The 21,973-nt window shown below is 36.9% G+C and overlaps 2 protein-coding genes across 3 annotated transcripts; one reads left to right on the top strand and one right to left on the bottom strand.

The window, feature by feature from the left end:
- The first annotated feature begins 296 nt into the window (after positions 1-296).
- LOC141903882 (uncharacterized) lies at positions 297-15,315 on the top strand. The gene is made up of 4 exons (XM_074792242.1): positions 297-4,795; positions 9,177-9,223; positions 10,641-10,809; positions 11,112-15,315. Exons 1-4 carry the CDS (start codon positions 541-543, stop codon positions 11,468-11,470), a joined length of 4,830 nt encoding a protein of 1,609 aa, XP_074648343.1. The 5' UTR covers positions 297-540; the 3' UTR covers positions 11,471-15,315.
- An 857-nt stretch (positions 15,316-16,172) lies between these two features.
- LOC141902695 (mannose-1-phosphate guanylyltransferase regulatory subunit alpha-A-like) lies at positions 16,173-21,496 on the bottom strand. 2 transcript variants are annotated; one of them, XM_074790537.1, is made up of 11 exons: positions 21,365-21,496; positions 21,153-21,250; positions 20,747-20,850; positions 20,373-20,565; positions 20,049-20,242; positions 19,073-19,102; positions 18,010-18,138; positions 17,793-17,937; positions 16,870-16,962; positions 16,535-16,706; positions 16,173-16,447 (listed from the first exon to the last, which is right to left on the bottom strand). In XM_074790537.1, the coding sequence occupies exons 1-11, from the start codon at positions 21,417-21,419 to the stop codon at positions 16,347-16,349; spliced, it is 1,314 nt and encodes a 437-aa protein (XP_074646638.1). In that variant the 5' UTR covers positions 21,420-21,496; the 3' UTR covers positions 16,173-16,346. The 2 variants fall into 2 exon arrangements, with proteins under 2 accessions (XP_074646638.1, XP_074646644.1); XM_074790543.1 differs by lacking the exon at positions 19,073-19,102.
- Between the last annotated feature and the right edge of the window lie 477 nt (positions 21,497-21,973).

Raw genomic sequence — 21,973 nt, 5'->3', positions numbered from 1 at the left:
GAGGAGTGTTTAGTGTCTGAAATCAGGGTTTCCTGTATATTATGAGACTATGTTTCCTCTGTTTTTTCAGGCATGGAGGGGAATGAGAAATCACGATCATTCAAAAAGAAACTGAAGGGAACTTTTCATCATCGATCGTTATCAGGGAAGAAACGCTATTCTTTAGAAAATGTGACGTCCGATCAAAAGCAGGTGGTTTGTGAGAAAAGTAGCATTCGCGATGAAAAATCCTCGCCGAATAAAACTAAACTCAGCGCGTCTTCTTCTTTACAACATGACAACGACGCTGAAGTCGATCAAACGGCGGATTCAAATTCTGCTTCACCCGAAAACCTTTCTATTAAACGAGAGGGCAAAAAGAGTTCAAAGAAATCAACGAAGGCGAAAGCGTTAAGTTCGACGTTGCCTAAGCACGGATTAGACGACCCTGGGAACGCGGTGCCGTCGACTGCTAATGATTCAGCATCGTTGAATGATGTCGTCGGTGCAGATAGACCACTTGATGCTGCAGTTTACTCCGTAAAAACCGATGATGGCTCTATGGCGACGGCGAAAGGGAGCGGCGTTCATTGTCAGGAAAGTCATGCTACGAGCAATAACGACAGAAGTAATCTCATTACACATGCAGAAAGTGCCAATCCCTTGGCTGCTAAGAGATGCAGTGACATTATTGATTTTAACCAATCGGCTGCCAGCATGCGGATTAAACCCGAGTTCATTGATAAAAACCGTGGCATGAATGAATGCGATAGTTTGAATGAACGCGGTGTAAGAACTAGCTCGCCGGGGAAGCCTGAAACTGATGAACTAGAACGAGGGGTAAAAATAACGCGAGCAGAGATGGGTGCTAATAATATGCCTACTGATATATGTTCGCTAGTTACCAGTACTGGCGTCGTTGAGCCAACAGCTTGCATTAGCAATAATGGTACTAGACAACCACCTTCGTGTGAACTTGATGCAAGGAGTGGTTGTAACAAAGCTGGCAACAATGTTATCTCCTGTAAGAAGGATGATGAACTACGGTCGACTGACTGTGTTCGTAGTATAAGCTATCAAATTTTTCCGCGTTCCTCGACGGCGAGCGGCGCTCATATTCAGCGCACCGACCAAACGGTGTACTGCGCAGAACCTGAATCGCGCTCGCCGCATGCAACCTTAAAAACCGACTCGAACTACGCCGATCCAGATTTCATACGAAAACATGCTCGCCGAGAAATTCGAGAATTATCGGAGAAGGAAGCTCTCGGCGATTCTGTTGTCACGGGCAACAACGTCGGATATTTGTTCGAAGCAACTGATATTGCAGCTCGCCCGGGTAACGACGAGCAAAATATTATAATTGATTCAGGAGTAAATCGTGCAGCAGCGAGCGGCATGGGTTGTGGATTGTCACGTGACTATAAAGTGCTCAATGAATCTTCGGACTACTATTCATTCATTCATAATGGCGCGACACGGAGCAAGTTGCAGCAGTGCCAGCATCCGGTTGGCGACCAACAACTTGCAACGAGTCAATCGTCGCGAGGAATGAAAGATGAAAAGTTGATGATTAGTTCGAAACGATTTGCGAACGTTAGCGATAATGAAAAACCTGCTGTTTTACAGTCGACGCGCGATGCTCGAAGATGCGGGGATTCAGATTGCGAAGGCAAAATCATTTCAGAAGGCGAGGATTCTACGCAATTATCATGTTTGGCGAAGAAGGACGATAATTATAGCGCAAACATAGGGTCAGATTTGAGTGCAGATGCCAATGTGTATGTGAAACGACCACCCTCCGGTGGTGATTTATTCACAAGAATTGCTTCTAAATATCCCGACCAAAATGAAGAAAACAATGAGTGTTTGCTCGAGGAAGGCATCGGTGAATGGGACAATTCAAAGTTTGAAGAAGGCTACATCGCGGATGAAATTAATGTTGGCAATAGCGATTCTTATCTGAATAGAAATTATCCTAATCAATGCGGAAATGTTCATTCAGGTTCTAGCTTTATGAATGAAAGCAGCTCGGGCATTCACGATGGCAACCACGTAATTGAGCGACAAAGGTGTGGCACATTGAGTGCCGTGTGCACTGATAGCTCGGTGATGAATGAACGACTCGCGGACAGAAATACGAGTTGTAACAGCGATGAACTATTGAATGGGTGCAAAGCAGAAAACGAAAGGACAGGGGAGTGTTCTGGGAGTATTCAGCAGCAGGCGGATCAGTTAACAACTTCGACATCACCGCTGCTGGGCGTACGTATCAATTCTAATAATACGAACGATTCGATATGCAGCCGCGAACAGGATGGGCGAACTGGTAGCATCATCGATATCGATCGCGTTGTCGGTTGCGCTCATAAAAAAGTTGTGCGGAGCAGTGATTGCGTTCATTCACAAACTGAACGTCTGCCGTCGTCGCTCGTCGTGATTGACAAGAGCGACTCATCGTCGGCTACGGCGAAAATGAAAAATCGGCCGGAATTCAGTTCACTACAATCGCAATCCGACAACGCGCGTTTAATCGGTGTCATTGAAAGCAGGTGTAACAAGTACCATCGCGATTTCGATGACAATCTCGCGTCTGATAATAACAACAGCTTTAACCGACAAATACGCGCTCCATCGACGACTGGTATCAAAACTGAGCAAACTAAACAATCGTTAACTAGCGAAGAAACAACTGATCCGAACAGCGACGTTAATAAACGTTTATCAGTGGCTGTTTGTGAGGATATTTCTGCTGCGAGTCGACTGAAAATCTCATCCATCGAAGACGGAACTACGGGGTGCGGTAACGAAACTATTTGTGATAGCGAACTTGATCTTAATAATGAAACGGAACGTGATATTTGCGAAAAATTGCAGGTTTGCCAAATTTGTGGACAAAATTCTGGAAGTTCAAATTTATTGATTGGTGATACTAGTTTAGATAAGCTGTGCACACATTCGACGGAAAAACCAATGGCAAAAATGAATTCGGTAAGCAATTTTCATCATAAAGATAAGAATGCCGAATTCAATGCAGCCGATGAACCAATTCATGTCAATATACAGCAGTTATTGAATATCGAACTGCAGCATTTCACTGACTCTGTTTCGAGTTCAGAAACAGTGAAATTGGAAAATTTTGATAAAAGTCGATCGGGAAGCGGGATGCCCAAGCAAAAGACGAAGACAAAAAATGTAAAAACTCGATCATTGTCACCGATGAATAACACCAATTCATGTTCCCGAAGTACAGAAGATACTCCTCCACCAATCCCCGAACGAACGTATCTTCTATCTCCCGAGCGAGTGACTGATAACGACATGTGGGACATCGGTAGTAGTAGTGATGATAGCGACGAAAGCACTGATGGGCCGCTCGTATTCGAAAATCTGAACCACATACGAAAGTCAAAAGCGAATGAATACATCGAAAGCGATTGCATTAAAGAATTTAGTAATAAATGCGTTAAAATGACAATTCCCCCGTTTCCAGATGACAGCGGACAAAGTTCAGTTTCCCCGAGCGAGGGCAGTCCGGCTTCGGTTGACGTAGATTCTAGTCACTTGTGTTCGATGTTTAATTCTCTTGCCATGTCTAATCCTTGTTATTGTGATAATTTGGACTTGGTCGTCGAAGCTGAAAGGGCGATGCAAATCTCGCCGAACAAGTTCGTCGATAATATGAGCGACTACAGTAGCGATAGCGATAGCGACGGCTCGTTTGTCGTCCCAGCCGTTATGCCCAGGCCGCCGAAATACTACGAAAATAAAACGTACATAAGCGGAAAGGTCGGCGGTATGGCTCACGGTGGCGCGCATTTAAACGAATTACCGGAACATCCTCCGTTATATCAAGAAATCAATCGCGAGAAGCAACGACGTAAACCCAGACCGAAAACGGCGATCAGTAAAGAGGAATTAGAAAACAAAGATCGACCGTGTACGTGTCATTTATATAACGGCAACATAGCCGAATTCAAACATTGTTTACGACATCCATATCTGGAGGTAGCTCCTCCTCCCATTCCAAAACGTAACTATAATCTGAAACAGGACGGTCATCAAAGTCGCAGCAGCGGCGTTCATCTGGCGGTCGCTAAAATGCGGCCGCGTCGAGATATCATTCGTCAAGAACGAATCAAAGTAAAATCGTTGCCGCCGATTCCATCTGAAATACACCAGAACAGCGCGAATTCTCATCTCAAGTTGCTGACGCCGCTGCTACCGCTCGACTTATCGCCGGCGAAAAATAACCTCGAATTCGGTCGCGCGATTTGTGACTCGACGTCGGACGAAGTGACTCATTTATCGCTGGAGGAGTTGGTCGGTGGGGAACCGGTTATTCCTGTACGTTTAATGCGTGCGTCGTCGCACAGTACGGCGGTACATCACGGGTCACCTCCGCCGGTATCGTTGCATTTACCAAATTCACGTCATTCCTTCGTCACGCCGCCGCGTAAACCTGACAAAATGTGCAAGGTCGCCGCCGATAAGAAATCGCCCAATAATTCCAAAATCGCCCAGAAAGTCGTTCGTAGCATATCCCTCGAAAACCCTCATAGTCTTCAAAGCGGCGACCTGAGCCCGGAAAAGGCGTTGAACGCGACTTCGTCGGTCAAGGAGAAAAAGAAAAATCCGCTGAGCGCGCTGTTCAAATCTAAAGAATCGTTCGGTAAACTTTTCACGAAGAAACTTGGAACAAAATGTGATAAGAACTCTGACCAGCGTCGACTGCCACCAGTACCAGCACCTGGTTGTATTACTGATGATTTGAGTCCACCTCGACCATTCCAGGCGACTGATCTCAACGACCAAGGTATGTATGTGTAACTGATTTTTTTCTAGCTCTTTATTGAATTTTCTATCGATCCTTTCAGGCGCGAGAAAGTTTGTTTACGTTTATCAAATTTGGGTTTATAGGTTTATTGGATTTTAATTTTTTGCATTTTCCTGACCAATGATATCCTTCAAAACGATAAAACAAGTTGAACATTTTTGCAGTCGTTGATTTTCAAAGATTTATCCCGGGCGCATTTATTGAAGCTTAAGCGCTTTGTGCGCATAGTTTAAACTTTGCATCGAAGTCTCAAATTTTTGAGTTCTCCGGTTAGATAGGTGAAAATAATTTATCATAAGTAATTGCTTATGATAATTTATTTCTCAACTGCTTACCCACGCGCGCATTCACAGAGTCGGCACCCGTTGCCGATGGGCTCGCTCTCGTGTACAGCGCATACGATCATCAGAGAGCAATTGTCCAGATTTAATTGTTCACGGAAGAATGCGTCGATTTGAAGTAGCCATTTAAACGATCGCGGTATCGACGAGGTAAGGTATCCGAGTTTATCGTTTAACTTGTTAGCGCGAGCTCTCGATGTGAAACATGTCTGAGTCTGTGATCCAGACATGTTAGCCCCTGATGTAATCACTCCCGTATATATCTACGTAATAATATATATATATATATTTATATATATATATACCCCTTCTAGTCTAGACTTTTCGAGCTACTCATCCTCAATCAAATCATAGTTTGCTATCTCGATCGAATGATATCTCTAAATCTGGTTGAATTTCTTTTTCTAAACTAGTTTTTCGAAAGTGATAATTTGGTAACGATTTCTTGGTTAATAGATTGTATGTAGTTATAGTCATGGTTTTCCTGGTAGCTTATTGGATTTCAATGCATTTTAGGAATGAAATTTTTTTTTAAAAGAACTTTTTCATTTTAATCCTAATTTCTTTAAGTAAAGGCATTTTGAAGATAAATAGGTTAGAAAATTAAGAAGTGCGTACTGGTAAATTCATTTAATCACTGCGATTTTGAAAATAAATCCTGTAAATTGGCCATGGTATCTTAAATCTGTTATTTGTGAGATTATTTATATTCAAAATAACCGCAAAGAACCATAACGTAATGAATAGACCAATTTATTGTCGGTCTCTTATAATCTGCAAGAAGTAGAAAGTATTTTTCTGTCTTGACATTGATTCCAAATATTAATTCTAATTCTAAACTCTGGATCTAAGTTGAGAGAAGTTTGCATTGAGATTATTCATATATCGTATAGGTACATTACTTTTTCCGACTTTTTAATATTATATCACATAACTACTGTTCAATACCGGTAGGTTTAAAACGTTTCCCACCTCCTATGCATACAAAATAAATGGAACAATACTTCTAATATAAAAATGTTTAGTGTGCATCTGTATTGTTGAAGGTTTATTCATTACGAGTTTAAAAGGTTGATTTATTGTCGAGCGACCAAAGGTAAAAGTACACCAAAGGTAAAAATTTGAATTTAAAAATCTGTGGTTATTCCACGTAATAATGAATTTGTTAAAAAGAATATCACCAATCCTGCGCATAATGCACCTGTGACATACATTCCGATTTTCATGCACTCATAAAATATTTTGTATGGCACTTTGATACGTGATCATTTTATCATTTGGGGTTTTAAAATGGGAGGAAAAAGCATTGTTGCAGGCGCTGATGTGAAGTATTCATTCATCATTTGATATTTTGCAAATTTATCCAGTTGAAAGGTGGCCAGATGGTCTGAAATCTGACTGGGACGACAATGGATTCCGTATAAACTTTTGATAATGAACTGGTTGACAGGTATAATTCAAATTTAATGTATATACATTTGTTAAAAATAGGGTAAATATTTGATGCCTGGGAAAAGCTGGCGTCCATCATTGCCATATGCCGATACCAGTGAGAATTAATAGGTGCTGGGGTTAGGTATTTATGAGGTTCAGTCAATCCATGATTTATTGTATTATTCATAGATAAATAAGTTACAATTTTGGCAATTGTAAGAAGATACAACAATAGACCTACCCCTTTGGTAACAAATTACTCATTATCTGTTCACCCCTGCTTAGTTCCATGCATATGAACATTACATCTTAATGCAGAAGTTCATGAACAAATCTATTTCAGTTGCCTAGCTTATCAAAAATTGAATCATCTTGAAAAGTCGAACTGGTTTTGGTTTTCAATGGCTTTGTCTATTTTTTGTAATGAAGAAATCATCCAGATCTAAAGCGTAGTCCTTGATTTGGTTTCGAAATTTTAAAGTTGTACAGTCAAGTCGACGGCCATATGATTAAAACCCACTGTTTACAAATTTAAACATCAAAAGTAGAATCTATGTATCGAGAATTGAAAATCAAAAATGGAAGACACAACGTTTCGAACTCTCTCTCTAGAGATCATCTTCATGTAATATTTGGCCTTACTACTATCATCATGTTGACGATTCCAAATGATGACTTACTCTTCGTAAATTGAATTGGAATTTTAGAAAATATCGATGACATACATGATGTGAAAACTCATACGATTACGACTTAACCAAGTATTTATACATTTTTACTCGTAACGATATTGTGATGGTCATCGCATTCACACCAGCGCCACACTATCTTGGGATCGGTATGTTATGATGAGAATTGTATGTGCAGTTTCCTTATTATTCACTGTTGAAAAAAAATGAAATGATGAAAATTCCTGTTATTTGTTCTTAGCCAGGTGTTCAATAAACGATATCACATCTTGCCTTGAAAACTAATATTAAAATTGTTCGGTAGTTAAGTAAGTAACCAGATACTTCTTCAGTAGATTTTCAGTTCATTGTTTGGTTATCAAACTGTCAATTTCATCATTACATCGATAAGCCATAGATTCAGGTTAATAGTGATGCAGGATTCGTTTACTGACTGATTACTGACAATCATCAACAAAATTCACTAAAAATTATTGCCGCATCCGCCCTTACTTACTATGCTACTGTGAATTTCATATTCATTCCCCACAAAACAATTATCACATCCTGTGAATAACGCCATTTTAAGGAGCGAACATATGATATACTGTGGCAACAACTTCTGCAGATGCGGCCATATTGGTCGTTGTCAAATCATATACTAGGGAAAACTGAAATTCCAAACTGGTGCAATTTTTGGAAAGGTAGACACTACATCGCATCAAAATGATTTGTCAGAAACTTCATTCTTTGGGTAAAAGTTATTTTTTGTCGTTAAATGTAGAATCAACAAAACAAAATATATTACTTATTGCTGTTACATATAGGAAGTTAGATAAGATACTTTTAGCGTGAATATCTGAGATTATATCAGTTTTGTCGTTTTTCATCGCTATACTATTCATTTGATAACAGATTTGATGTGACTAGGGATGTGATGTTAATTGCGTAAATCTTAAAACAAATATTAGAATTCATCGGCGAAAATGAATGGAAAATTACGAAGCTGAAATTTCATTCTGTATGGAATTGAATCTGTTCCGATAGCTATTAACAGGTGTATACATAGTATAACTTATTATGTAATGTTTAATATTTGGCGTTGGCCGAACCTCTCTTTATGCAACAGCCGCAATAAATTAATGTTACTGCCTCGTGCTACTCACGGCCAATCCCTGTATCGACAAGACGAGCTGTAGCTAAGCCTTTAAACAGTCCCGTAAATCAAGTACGCGGAATTCTATTGCGCACTGGACAAAACATTGCATTTGTTCGTTCGGTTTTTGTGTCTTTTTCATCCTTCGCTGATAGGAATAATAGTCAGATTTACGCAATATTATCATTTCCGCGTTTATGATGAATTTTCCGTTATGACTGGTGATGTTCTCTGAAACTCTGAAAGTTAGGAACTAATTAGTTCATGGCTGTTGGTTTCCTTTTTTGATCGCTGGCTGGCAACAAATCCGATGTTTGGAATTTCTACATGTTTTATCATTATTTATAGATTCATTTAAATCCAAAAAAAAAATGTTCATTTAAAAACAAGGAGTTACAACGAAATCAAAATTTTAATGTACGAAAAACTATAAAACTTCCCGGGTGCGTCTCTGATATTGCTGTACCCACTGATAATACTGAATTGTATTATTTAATCATGATTAGCGTAAGTTGTAAAAGCGTCCGTTTATCTCGTCTTGAAATTTGGATTTGATTTGCGTTGAACGTTTGTAACCGCTGTATTTCCCTTGTTCAAATTCCGTGCTCAATTAAAAAAGATTTATGGTTGTTTTTTTCGTGCTCACCTGACTGGTGATAAAAATCTCTCAGCTCCCGTACCTTGAAGTACGTATTATATGTAATTGTGTACTCTTACACGTTGCCAGTAAACTTAGAAAATATTTCGCTTGTTTTTTGTAGAACGCAATACCCAGAACTTTATCGACAGTCTTCTGAAGCTCCGTGAGGTAAGTATTGCCTTGTTTACAAGGTTATTACATAGTAGCTACTTAGCAAAGAATTTCTTCTGAAAACATCACCACCATACGAGAGCCCGTATCTTATACATCTCATGGCATAAACACATAAGTTGTGTCAAACTTGAGAGTGTTATAAGCTCAAGAGCTAAGAAATGTCTAATCTGAAAAATTCAAGAACACGGAGAAATCTCAACTTAATTAAAGCACGGATCTATAAGTGATTATGTAACCTCCGAGGAGACTGGGTTTGAGCAAACTGAAGTTGATCTTTCCATGAAACCTGCAATTCCTTTCCAAGAAACGAAATTCCTCCGATCTGACTAATCCGATAATATGAATGAAGGAAATGATCTAATATAAATCAGAGTTGAATACCGGTAATAGAAATTTGGACATTTCATTGGTTTGGCATGAAAGGAGTTACATATCTCATATGTGTTGGAAATACCGGAGTTGTTGGTATTGCCAGTTATATTTATTTCGAATTTTTTCTCACCTAATTCATGATTTTTTAGTCCTATTTATTGAATAAGTTCAGTTCAAATGGACATCATTTCCTTTGTTGCTTTGATTTAATGGGGATGATGACATTTAACTATTTTCTGATGAATTATGTTTCGACGCACAATTCCATTATTCATTCCTGTGAAAGGCTAGAATAATATTTCACTATCACTCGCTGTAAAGTACAAAGTATAAACATCATAATCTGCATCATCACACATTACTGGCATTCTCGTAACGATAAAACAACTTAACCTTGCAAAGCGCAAAACAACTATAATATCTATACTAACAGCCTTCAGATATTTTGCGCAAGGAAAACTAAAGGTACTTCATGATGTTTATTTGTTTGCCTGAACAGTTCCCAAAAAAGTGCATTTTGGTATGGGTATTTCATGATTCATGTGGGTATTCTGGGATTTCTAATGTAACCGCAATGCGCATTCAATTTAGATATTCAAGGGGCTATTGATTATGATTAGTTATTACTCAATTTTTGACTTGAGAACTTTGAAGATTTGGATCATGTTCTATTCTCATCGGTGTAACCCTCATTTGTGTACATACTCGCATTGTATGTTAACAGAATCCTAAGAATCTGTTGTAAGCACAAAAGCAGGTTTAAAGTGACCCATTTAAGATTGGAATTAAAAGGAGTTTATTGAAATTCTGAGAGATATTTTCGTATCGCTCCTGGCTAGGTGATTTATATTGTGTAGAAACTCAGTAAATTGTTCCTTGATGGTGAATAGTAATGAAGCCCCCAATGATGTATCCCACTGAAATATCGCTTATAGGTGGAACTATATTAGTGTCATTATCTATTGTACGTATTATTTCTATGAAGATGTGCATTTTCCGATAAACTTATATGTTGCGTGTGGGTTTTCTTTGTTTATAGGTTGGCTGGTACTGGGGTCCGCTAAGCCTAGAAGACGCAGAGGCGAAACTTCACAACAAGAAGGATGGTTCATTCCTAGTGCGCGATAGCTCCCATGACAGTTACATACTCAGTCTTAGTTTCCGTTCGCAGGGAAAAACCCATCACACGCGTATCGAACATTGTCAAGGTAAGTTCATGATTGCCGATGTACGAAATGTCTTAATAGAACCAAACATATGCTATAGGCTGTCATGAATTCTTGTATCTCGTTATGACTTCGTATTTGTTTCGAGGGCCCTGCCGTAAATCTTCGCTCATTAGAATTTCTATAGTTTTGAATAGGCATAACGTGTCCCTGAATAAACGAAACAACACAGATCATTTTCATATCTATAGTCGCATCCATATTTATTGTTTATTAATGTACATAATGCAAAATATTGATATTGTTCCATATTTATATAGATAATTATTCTTTATTCATCGTAGGAACGTTTGCATTCTGGTCGCAGCCGGTTTCGCATGGTCGAATGTCCATCATTGAATTCATCGATAAAGCGATGGAACATTCCAGGAATGGCAAATTTTTATATTTCTTACGTCCGCACGCGCCTGGGTTGCCGCCGTCATCGGTCGCATTGTTGTATCCGATTTCACGTTTCGAGCTCATGCAGTCGTTGCAACACCGCTGTCGGTTTATAATTCTGAAACATTTACGATACGATCATATCAACCAGTTACCACTGCCACAAGCGTTGAAACAGTATCTCAGAGAGAAACAATATTTCGCCGAAGCATTTCAAATGTCCGACCCCGAGACGCTAAGCGGTGCTAGCGATAGCGACTGAAACCAACCTGAAATCAGTTTAGAAACACTCGCCTTTTGTAGTGCGTATAGAATGATATTTTTCTATCTGACGCGGGATAGTCTTACGCGGTACAAATTGGAATAATCAGAATACCGAGATAAAACCTTCCAAAGCAGAGAATGGCTTAATCGGCGGTGAATGGAGAATACGGGACTGATTTAGCTGTATTATTCTGTATCCCAGATTTCAAATATTTACCGTGAGGTATTTCTTGTCTATTTATATATAATGTTCAAAGTGAGTAAGTCCGCTTTCAAAGTGCTTAATTTGTGTGGTGCGTGTGTGTTTTAATCCGTGGCTTTCTTTGGGAGTGTTCATTGAAAAAAATCATAACTGTCATTATTATCGTGAGCAATACCTGTAATTTGGTGACATTTGTGATGTAAATTTTGATGTACATGCATGTGCTTTTAACCATCATTATGTTATTTCCACAATAAAGTAGGGCTTTTATTCGTGACTGGAGCTAGTAAAATATATAGTCAAGACTTTTGCTTCACTTCATAAATGACAAAACCTGAGGATGTAAGTTTGATGGATGGAATGGAAAGTATATATGGATATAGATAAACAGGGTATAAGGAGGTTCGCAAACCCTTAGTTTCGTTAAATAACAAAGATTATTTTTGATATATTAGTTATGTTAAACCAGATGCTCGTCATTGGTTGTATGTTTTGCATGCTTTTTGATGTTTATATTATATATGCATTTTTCTGTTGTTATTATTATTCATTTTTTGTGCTTTCATCTCTTTGTTATTTACTTTTCATTCAAATTTTAAGCTGTCTCAAGAAATGCAGTTGCAAACTGATTCTGATATTAGCACGTGCAGTTAGCTCGAAATCTAAGAAATGACCAAAAAAATGAAATTTTATTACGTGTATTTTGTCCTCATATGAGGCCACATGAAGTCTTCTGTATGGAATTTGACTTGGGTAACATAGAATTCATGGTAGATACTTTGATAGCGCTAATTCAACTGCGAATATAAGTTGATTACTACATTGGAAAAAAAATTTTGGTCTTCATAAAGTTTATCACAGCCATCAATATTCTGTTCTTGAATCCATGTGATGTGATAGCGGTCTTGAATAGAATGGCTTGATAATGTTCCGTTACGTAGGTTTGCACATGCATGGACGAAATCTATTTGTACGATTTACCCTCTATTTTAAGTGTACACACCAATTGCAATATCAGTATTGTCGGCTTTGCCTTGTCAGTCGTATGACAATCAACCAAAAAATGCTTCTAACTCTAAAAGTCTATCATGTTGACATATTTTTCTGAAATCTTAAGCGCGACTTTGCTCACAATGATGGAACATTATCTAAATATGGTGCCGATAATATCTTTAAGATGAACTTGCGGACACAGCCCCTCGGAAAGTAAAGTAAAACAATTGTGTCATATACATGTATTATGCGAGTCAGAAAGTATTTCTCTCTTAATCAAGATAGTATTCTCATATATACATATATTTTGAGCATTTCACTAACTTTAAAGATACAACCATTGTAGAAATACAATGTAATGGCTTGTATGAGAAAATTATGTTAAGGAGCATTGACTTGAAACATTTTCATTAAGAATTTTTGGCATAAGAAGATATTTGGTAGAGATGAAAAGAGTTTTAGAATAGATACATAGGAGTATGGATCGTTAGAAATGTTTATGATGTATTCCTGTACATTTGATAAGGTTCATGCGTGGTAATTAAGAGTGTTGAAGGTTAACAGTGGGTAGTTATTGAATGATATAAATGCGTGAGTATTTGTCGAATTATCATATATCTTGATGAGTGCTTCCTTTATTTTTGCAAAAAAGAAGAATTTCTACTCTATAAGTTATTCGATCGCCTCGATAAAGAAGTAGCCTCTGATTTGTTTTGATTTAATCTTGCCTTTGATCGGTGTAAGAGCTGTGTGTAATACTGATGTATAATAAAAAAGCTGGATTTCTCAGGTGTGAAATAATAGGCATTGTTTCTTAGACATTCCTCACAAGTTTTATTTGTTTGATTTTTGTTTTCTTTTTATTAACGTACGTGGCTTGAACAATTTGTAGACCCTAGGGCCCAGTTTCACCGAGCTGATTATGATCGAATATGACAAGTTTGACTTTGTAATCGCTTTGTGAAACTGACCCCTGATATTTTTGAGAGCACTCGAATTATAACGATGACAATTCTACTGAAAAATGTAAGAAAGGCACGACTCACCTAGTCGAGCTTGTCAGAATATCTGTATTACTGATTTTTTTGCAATCTGAATTTTTATAATGATTATTGCTTTAATGGCTCACTTGTAAAGGGGTTTCACAGATAGGGGAATGGATCGTAACTGGAAGTCCTGATGAATCTGAAAAAAAACACGTCATATATCTATGGCTGATGTAGGCATTGGTAGCAAATCTCACTTAGAGATCTGTATCATTATTTGCTTGTATGATGCTGTGTAACATTTTATAACGTGTGTATTAATAAACTGATGGTGTAAAAAATAAAATAACGAGGAAATATATTTCTATCTGCACTAAGTTCATATTTGCGATGATAATTAGAATTACAACTTCTTACTGTATTATTCTCTTGATTAGGTTTCTGTGTGGTTAAATTTCCTTCTGTGTTGTTCAATCGGTGCGATTGTTGCGACGAGTATAGAATTATAATAATGATAAATCGTCAGTTTTCATAACCTACTTGAATGATAGTTGGTGCCTGCGCTGCATGTACCTGAACTAGCACCGCCACGCGTTAATTAACTAGATCCAGGTATCAATCTACTGATCATTCACCAGGCATACAAAGCTTGTATGGGTTTCGACTGCGTATGTAAGTCGTTTCGGAGCTAACTGTCATCATAAGTGGTTATGATATTATAATTACTCGGTACATACCATAATAATAATGGAATTTCTCAACAATTGCTAATTTTCCATATCAAGATTATGTAAACTGATGATACGGGATATAACGAAACATTAAGTATTAGAAATTTGAAAAGTTAAAGTTAAGAACCTTTGAGATTTGGACTGATGTATGTTATTTTATTTCGTTTAAATCGAACCGAAAAATGCCTAATAATGTACATTCAACTGAATACAATTCTGTTTATATTGATATAGTTGTTTTACTCTCGGTGACTAACGGTAAAAAAAGACGTTCCTAGGCAGGTAAAGCTCACAATTGTCTCATTGGTTTGAAATCTACGTGGACATAATTTATGAAAATGTTCACTGTCTGATTGGTCAGAAAAACCTAATTTGTTGACCAATAAGCTCACAGGACTAGTTGGTCAGGTGGGTTGAATTATCAATATCATTTTGACATCATATTTTTTGGGTTTCTGAAGATATCTTCTATTAAAGGATAGTAAAAGTCATTCACTGAGTCAATTTTAACTTGAAAGAATAAATTCATCAACGAGAAATTATTGTCATCATTTGGAGAAAACACCTTACTTTTATCTTTTTACTGGTAATTCACTTGTAATCAAAACCAAGAATGAAATATATTTTTGTGCTTCTAATTGGATACATCACGCTTATATACTGCAGTACTGTACAATTGTTCATATCATTCTGTAAATACTTGTGTTGAATCTACGTAAAAAATAGTGTTGTGCTCTGCGATGATTAAAAATTCATGCTCAAAAATTGTTATATCTCTCTGAACGTAATTTGTATTATTCAACTCATTGTAAATGATTTCTTGCATGTTATGGTTGACTTGTTGAAAACTATTGTAATTGTTGCTCCATTACTCTGGACAAGATGTGATCATCTGTAACATACAGCCATGTTGAACAAATAAAGTGTTAATAAACTCCAGAAATATCGCTGTTTAATATTTTGAGTGGATCTGTCACTTTTCAAGTATAAATGCATGTAGTCAATCCCAGATTTACCGCCTCCGATAAACCACCACCTGGCATTACACCAGGTTTTTTCAGAGAACAGGACATCAGTATTTTGACTTGGAATAGTCAACTTATCACCTTATTGTCTATACGACCAAAATTCCTATTTCACTGATGTGGGCGGGTATATTTGGGATTCCATTATAACCCTTTCTCCAGAATGGTTTATCCTTTTGCATTCAAATCCTCAGTTTTCACCGATGTGGGCGGGTATATTTGGGATTCCATTATAACCCTTTCTCCAGAATGGTTTATCCTTTTGCATTCAAATCCTTAGTGGGTCAATGAGTGAAATAAAGCCATGAAAACAAAGAAGACCCAAGAAATACATTGCTTCTCATGTTTAGTCAGAAAAGAGCAGGTCATAGCTGTATTGTATATGAAATGATGAATACATAAAAATAAATCGACATTTTTTCTGTATAACTGAATTAATTCTGTGAAATAATTAAAGTAAACATAAACTTGGTATAAAGCATAATAACAAAATGACAAGGATTCTAATAAATAGTAAACAGCAAGTTCATATGATTAACCCAATATTTTATACCATGAGAGGATTAATTGATTAAATATGATAGATTAGTGGAGCCACCACACTTGTACTTTGTGACCTTGTACCAGAAGAAACATTACATAAGTCCAATGTCCAGTCCTGGATTACTACACTGTAGTACAAATACCATATTCACCAATAATATACCAGTATATATGCATCTTATAAGAATAGCATTTGTTTTGATCTTCAAGATCAAAGGTATTAATGGTGACAAAAATTGCATAGACAAGAAAGCACATATTGATTGGAGTGATAATTTTCAATAAATTATGCCCACTAATCTTGTACCAGTATGTAAACACACTAAAACGAAGAAACAGGAATCATAGCAATCCACAGGAAAGTGTTTTTCAAATTTTACATTCTTGTTGTTTACTACAGTATGATTTGATTTTTGTAGCTGCATATGAGATCTTTGTGTGGTAGTACAACCGAGTTTAGCACGATAACTTCTGCAGGAATTGATACATTTGATCCTGTAATAACATAAACAGAAAAGAATTAAGCAGCATAAACATTTGATGGATATGAATATGGAGCACAAGATCTGTTGAAGAACTTACCTATGACAGTAATGGATGGATTCAGTCTGCCATCATTGTCAAATAGAGGAGACGTTTCCAATTTAGCAAATGGCTTATTTGGATTTGGATCATTTAACGTTCCTTCTACTCTGGTCCATTCACCAATTGAAGTGTTCCAACCAATGATGCTATTTAATATACAACTGTGGTTCTGAAAGAAAATACTCACTTCATTTATTACAACAGAAATATAATTGGTTACAATGTATGAATCAGGGGCTTGGATCTTACTGCTTTTACTCATAACAATACAAAATATGCAGCCATTCCTACTTCAACAATTCAGGATTATCAGAAGACAGAATTCATGTTACCTGTAGATTGGAACCTGAAAGAACCATTGATTCACGTACACGAACACCTTCACCAATGATCACATTTGAACCGATCGTGACGTTAGGACCAAGCTGAAAATAGGACAAAAAACACTGTAATGGACATTGATCAAAACACCGGCAACATTCAAGTGAGATATAGCATTCGTGTATGGCACTTAAGCAGGAAATGCGGCCATGTTGAGTTTGCCATTAGCATTCGCTTCGGAAATCTTGTCAGCATCTACAGAATTCATGTCAATAATACATGCAATGAGATATTGCCCTGCCCTTCCCCTAACTTGTCCTCGCTGGTATCAAAATGAACTCTAGGGACAAACTTTTAACAACGGTAATAATATGCTTCCCTGGAATTTAAGTACTGGGAAATACTGGTATATGAAAAAGAAGTAGCATTTAGATGAATGAGCTCCTCTGTCAAGCGCTATCAAAACTCAAGGCTGAAATATTTTGCAGGATGTATTTCATTCATGTACAGATTTATTTTTCTTTGACCATAAGAGTTACTACTGTAGGCTACTGTAGGACGCTACAGAAATCATCATGTGATTTACTCTATGTACACGCAGCAATATTATGAATGAGTTACAGTATTGATTACCGTGGTAACTGTACTCAAGCGCAAACTTAATGAATGAAAAGGAGTGGTCCTGATAATCAATGTTAGACGAGGAATTCTACACATCTGCCATCTAGCGGTTTATTGCAACATCATTTAGATGTATTTATAAGAATAATATTTAGGGCTATGCTTTAAATGTGAATCCTAAATGATTACAATTTAACAATTACTTCTGGCAATCTTTCATTATTTCAAAGTTATCCTTCCTTAAATTCATCTACACTCAAGACATGCAGGTTGACACTTTTCGAGTGCATAAAACAGTTAATATTATACATACCACAGCAGACGGATGCACCACCGCAGTCGGATGAATGTAGACATCCCCTTTTATAAGTGGCTGATCAGCTTCATTATTCGCCAAACGGTCAGGATGTGTCTTATGATAAATGGCTAGGTAATGTCGATTGGCATAAATGGCAGCGCTAAAAAGAAAATTAACCTTTAATAACAATTGAAATTCTCTCATTTGATTTGAGATGGAAATAGGATATAACCTAGCTGATTTGATTTGACTCCAAAATCTAGTAGTGTGGTACACATAAAGCTTTCCAGTTCCAGCTAGTGGTGTGAATATCTCCGATTCCAACATGATTCTTTCCTTTGACAACGAATTGTAATCAAAACTGCAATTAATAAACCATTCAATAAATTATGAGAAATACTTTCGGAGGAAGCTTATGGACTCGTACAATTCTACTGTCCAGCAGTGTAAGATAAGAATTTGGATGCATTTCCAATTTACTCTTTACGGCACATATGTCCTCAAATTTAGGAACAAAGCCTTGTATACTTTTTTTTTTTTAGCAAAAATGCATTCCCTTTTACCAGCATATGTAAAAGCTTTTAAGTTAAATCATGAAAAATTAATTCCTATAAGAATTGATAGTTTTTATATACCTAGAAAGAGCCGCACAGAAATAAAGACCAAGGATAGGTTTGTACTATAACATTATTCACTATAACATGTTAAAGATATCCGGAGCACTATGTTCAAATTGTGCATCAGTGAGGTACACTAACACATCTAACAGAAGCATGTATGCAATTGAAATAAGCTCAATTTGGTATATTCATTTGATCTTATATACTGATGCCGTATCATTGATATTTGTGGAAATAAAGAATTTCAAAGCAACATTTTTTCACATGGATATTGATTGGTTTATCGTGGAGGATTTGACAGAAATCACTCATTCATTGAGACGGGTTTGTTCTGTCGTTCGACACGTGTCTATTAGTGATTGAATCTATGTTAGTCACATCAGTAAACTGCACTACAGACATGGCTTTATCTGATCTATAGTTTTTTGCCACGGACTGAATGAACATCCAGAAAAATTATCTTTGCGCTACAAATCATCCATGAATTATAAGCACTGGTTGTTGTTGCAGGTCGTCATTAGTTCATCCAAACTCACACTTATCGGTCATATTTAATTATGTTAATGGTAAACAGGCCGGAAAACTGACATTAGTAATTATGTAATGAACAATTCAAGCCATGTGAAAGCAAACGAACAGAACATGCCATAATGATCATGTTAATAACATTTTCACCTTTCTCCTCTCTGCAACCTTATTTCATTACTACAACGACAAAATGTCAAGTTATTTCTGTTCAAACAATCCAACATTTTACATTAACAAAACAGCATTGGTAGACATGCCCTGTTTTAAAATCAAGAGATTTCTATAAAATCTCTGGCTGCTACAATAGTACGAAAGCATCCTGGGGAACTTGGAATTGGAGGTTCTTTCCAAGTTTGTAACTTGGAATGAACTAGTTTTCTCAGCAATTAGTAGTTTTACTGGTGTAGTTTATTCTGTCTTAGCTAACTTGGAATGAAACTCAAGTTTCTTTTACAAATACTTCCCCAGAAGGCTTCTGTACAATAAATATCTTGTTATTGGTTATTCTAGAAATTCTTATCAACTAAAGAAAAATAAAAGAAATAGTAAAATAATTGATTACGAATAATCAGCAATCTTCATTTCAATTGAAAAAATAAAGTAGAGCAGTATCCACAGTAAAAAAGTCTACTAGGGGAGTTAGTCAATATTGTATTGATTACCTATGGATGTATGCAGAACTAAAACTTTTATCTGTAATTTAGATTTGACAGAAAATTTCCAAATTGTTCAATGGCTTCTAAAACTTTGAAAAAGAAAAGTTCTATTCTATTGCAATAATACTGGGGCCAGTTGCTAAAAAGTTGGTTTAAGATAACCGGCAGATAAATACCATAGTAACAATGAACTTTTTAATTGTCACTACTGGTTAACTCTAACCAACTTTTGAGCAACTGACCACTGGTCCTAAATTCATTATATTTATCATTATGTTGACAATATGAAAAGGTTACACCAATTGGCTATTAAAAATTCTCATAACATGCAATGCATAATAATCACTTTCATATGTTAGGTCTCAAGCTTTAAAGATCAAATAGGTATTATGCTATAAAACATGCATGGCATGCAAAACTGAATAATGCAGCGTCACTAGTAAATCAAATCAATAATCATCACTTACTTTAGGAACTTCTTTTCCATGTGTTTCTGAAACACGACACTGATGTGTTGGAAGATCTCCGGTGAGAACAGGTAAATACCACAGTTTATACTCGAACTAACAAATGTACTCGGTTTCTCAACATAATGTAACACTTCATGAGTAATTTTGTCTTCAACGATGCAACCGTAATGTACTGCCTGTTGTCTCGTGGCCTACAGAAAAAATACTTCAATAAAAGAGAACCAGCCCTCGCTTTTCATAATAAGCCCCATATATAAATAAAAGATCAAAATAAAAGATACACGTAATAAGAATTTGCTATCGAAATAAATTGCCATTTACCTCGGTTGCCATAATTGTAAAATGTGATCCATTTCCTCTCAGTTGGTGAAATTCAAGCATCTCATTGAGAGGGAAATCACAGCAGACATCGGCATTTAGGATAAAGAAATAGTTAGGATTACCAGACAGAATCTGGTCTCGGAAATGATAGAGACCACCAGCAGTCCCGAGTGCATTGTACTCCTGAAGATACCTGGAAGTGGTCAACAATGATTAGCTTGAAAATAATTTCCAGAGTTTGTATGTCTCTTATCAAAAAATGCTAATAAAGTAATATCTTACATGTAATTTGATGAAAGTCGAATTAATTCTTAATCATACCAGGGAGGTGCACAAAATATGTCTTACCTTCCTCCCTGAATGCTCATACATACCTTATTTGTATTTTAAACTCTTTCTGTGAACTTAATATAAATCTGCTCAGGGCCTCATTTGGTTGATAAAATCCAATCAAAATTATCTCTTTCATGTCTGGAACCTGAATAATAATTCACAAAATACCCTTTTAAGTAAGATTCAGTCTCAAGTCGTTTCTTGATCTTGATATGTTTACTGTGTCTATGACCGGGTTGACGCATATTGGCTAGGGGTAGGCTTGTTGTTTTAATTCACAGGCTTTGCGGTAGTGGTAGGCCTACTACTTGTTTCAATTTCATTCTGTGTGTAGGAGTTGAAGTCTACCTACAATTCTTCGGAAAAAGGAGTGATAGACTGTGGATGTACGATACACTACTGACGAGTTTTTAAGATGAGGCAAATAAACTGATAATTGTCACTCACCTTGGAACAAGCTTCAATGTGGTGATGGATCATTGGAAAACCAGCAACAGGAAACAATGGTTTCGGTACTTCTAACGATAATGGTCTAAATCTGGTGCCTAAAAAGTATTTCAATATAAGGATTAATTTAAATTGAATTGAATCAAAAACGATCCCAAAATATTAGAATAACTCGACATTCGTTATTACCCATCTCGATAACAAAGCCTTACCCTTTTGAGGTCCACCGATTAATATTATAGCTTTCAACATTTTTTCGTCGAGCATCGATACCGATCAAATAATTGAAGGATTGTTGTTTTTTGACAAGCTGACACACGTAAAATAACCGCAAGGTGTCGCGCTGATACAAATGTAAACACTAGCACGTGCTTTCCGGTATCTGAGCGCGGAGGAAATTCCATGACGCCATTGAATAAAACACGGAGTCACGGCGGGAATGGAATGCGCCTCGGACAACATTCAAATGAATCTACCGGTACATACACTTGTCGTTCAGATGTTGGTCTACAATAATTAATTTCTAAAGAACCTTATCAACTAGAGGCGAATTTATTCTGTCAAATCGAAACTGATTTTCCGGGCGTAATCAAATTTGATTTGGAAAGTTTTAAATTTAAAGCGGCGTTGATTCATAGCCAGGAACTGTGTAGGGTAGGCATTTCTATCTTATGATTTATCATATCACGATTTACATGGCGGACTCACAATTTTTTTCGCAAGAGAGTTTCCGCCATTTTGATGGCAGTGAACATGCTCTTTGCTGTGTTTATAAACACGATACACGTGGTATCATCAACTGAACGTTTCAGTCCGTGTTT

This window comes from Tubulanus polymorphus, chromosome 1, assembly GCF_964204645.1.
Source record: "Tubulanus polymorphus chromosome 1, tnTubPoly1.2, whole genome shotgun sequence".
Lineage (NCBI taxonomy): Eukaryota > Metazoa > Nemertea > Palaeonemertea > Tubulaniformes > Tubulanidae > Tubulanus > Tubulanus polymorphus.
Note: the sequence above shows the minus strand (reverse complement) of the source record. Positions and strands in the feature narration are given on the sequence as shown.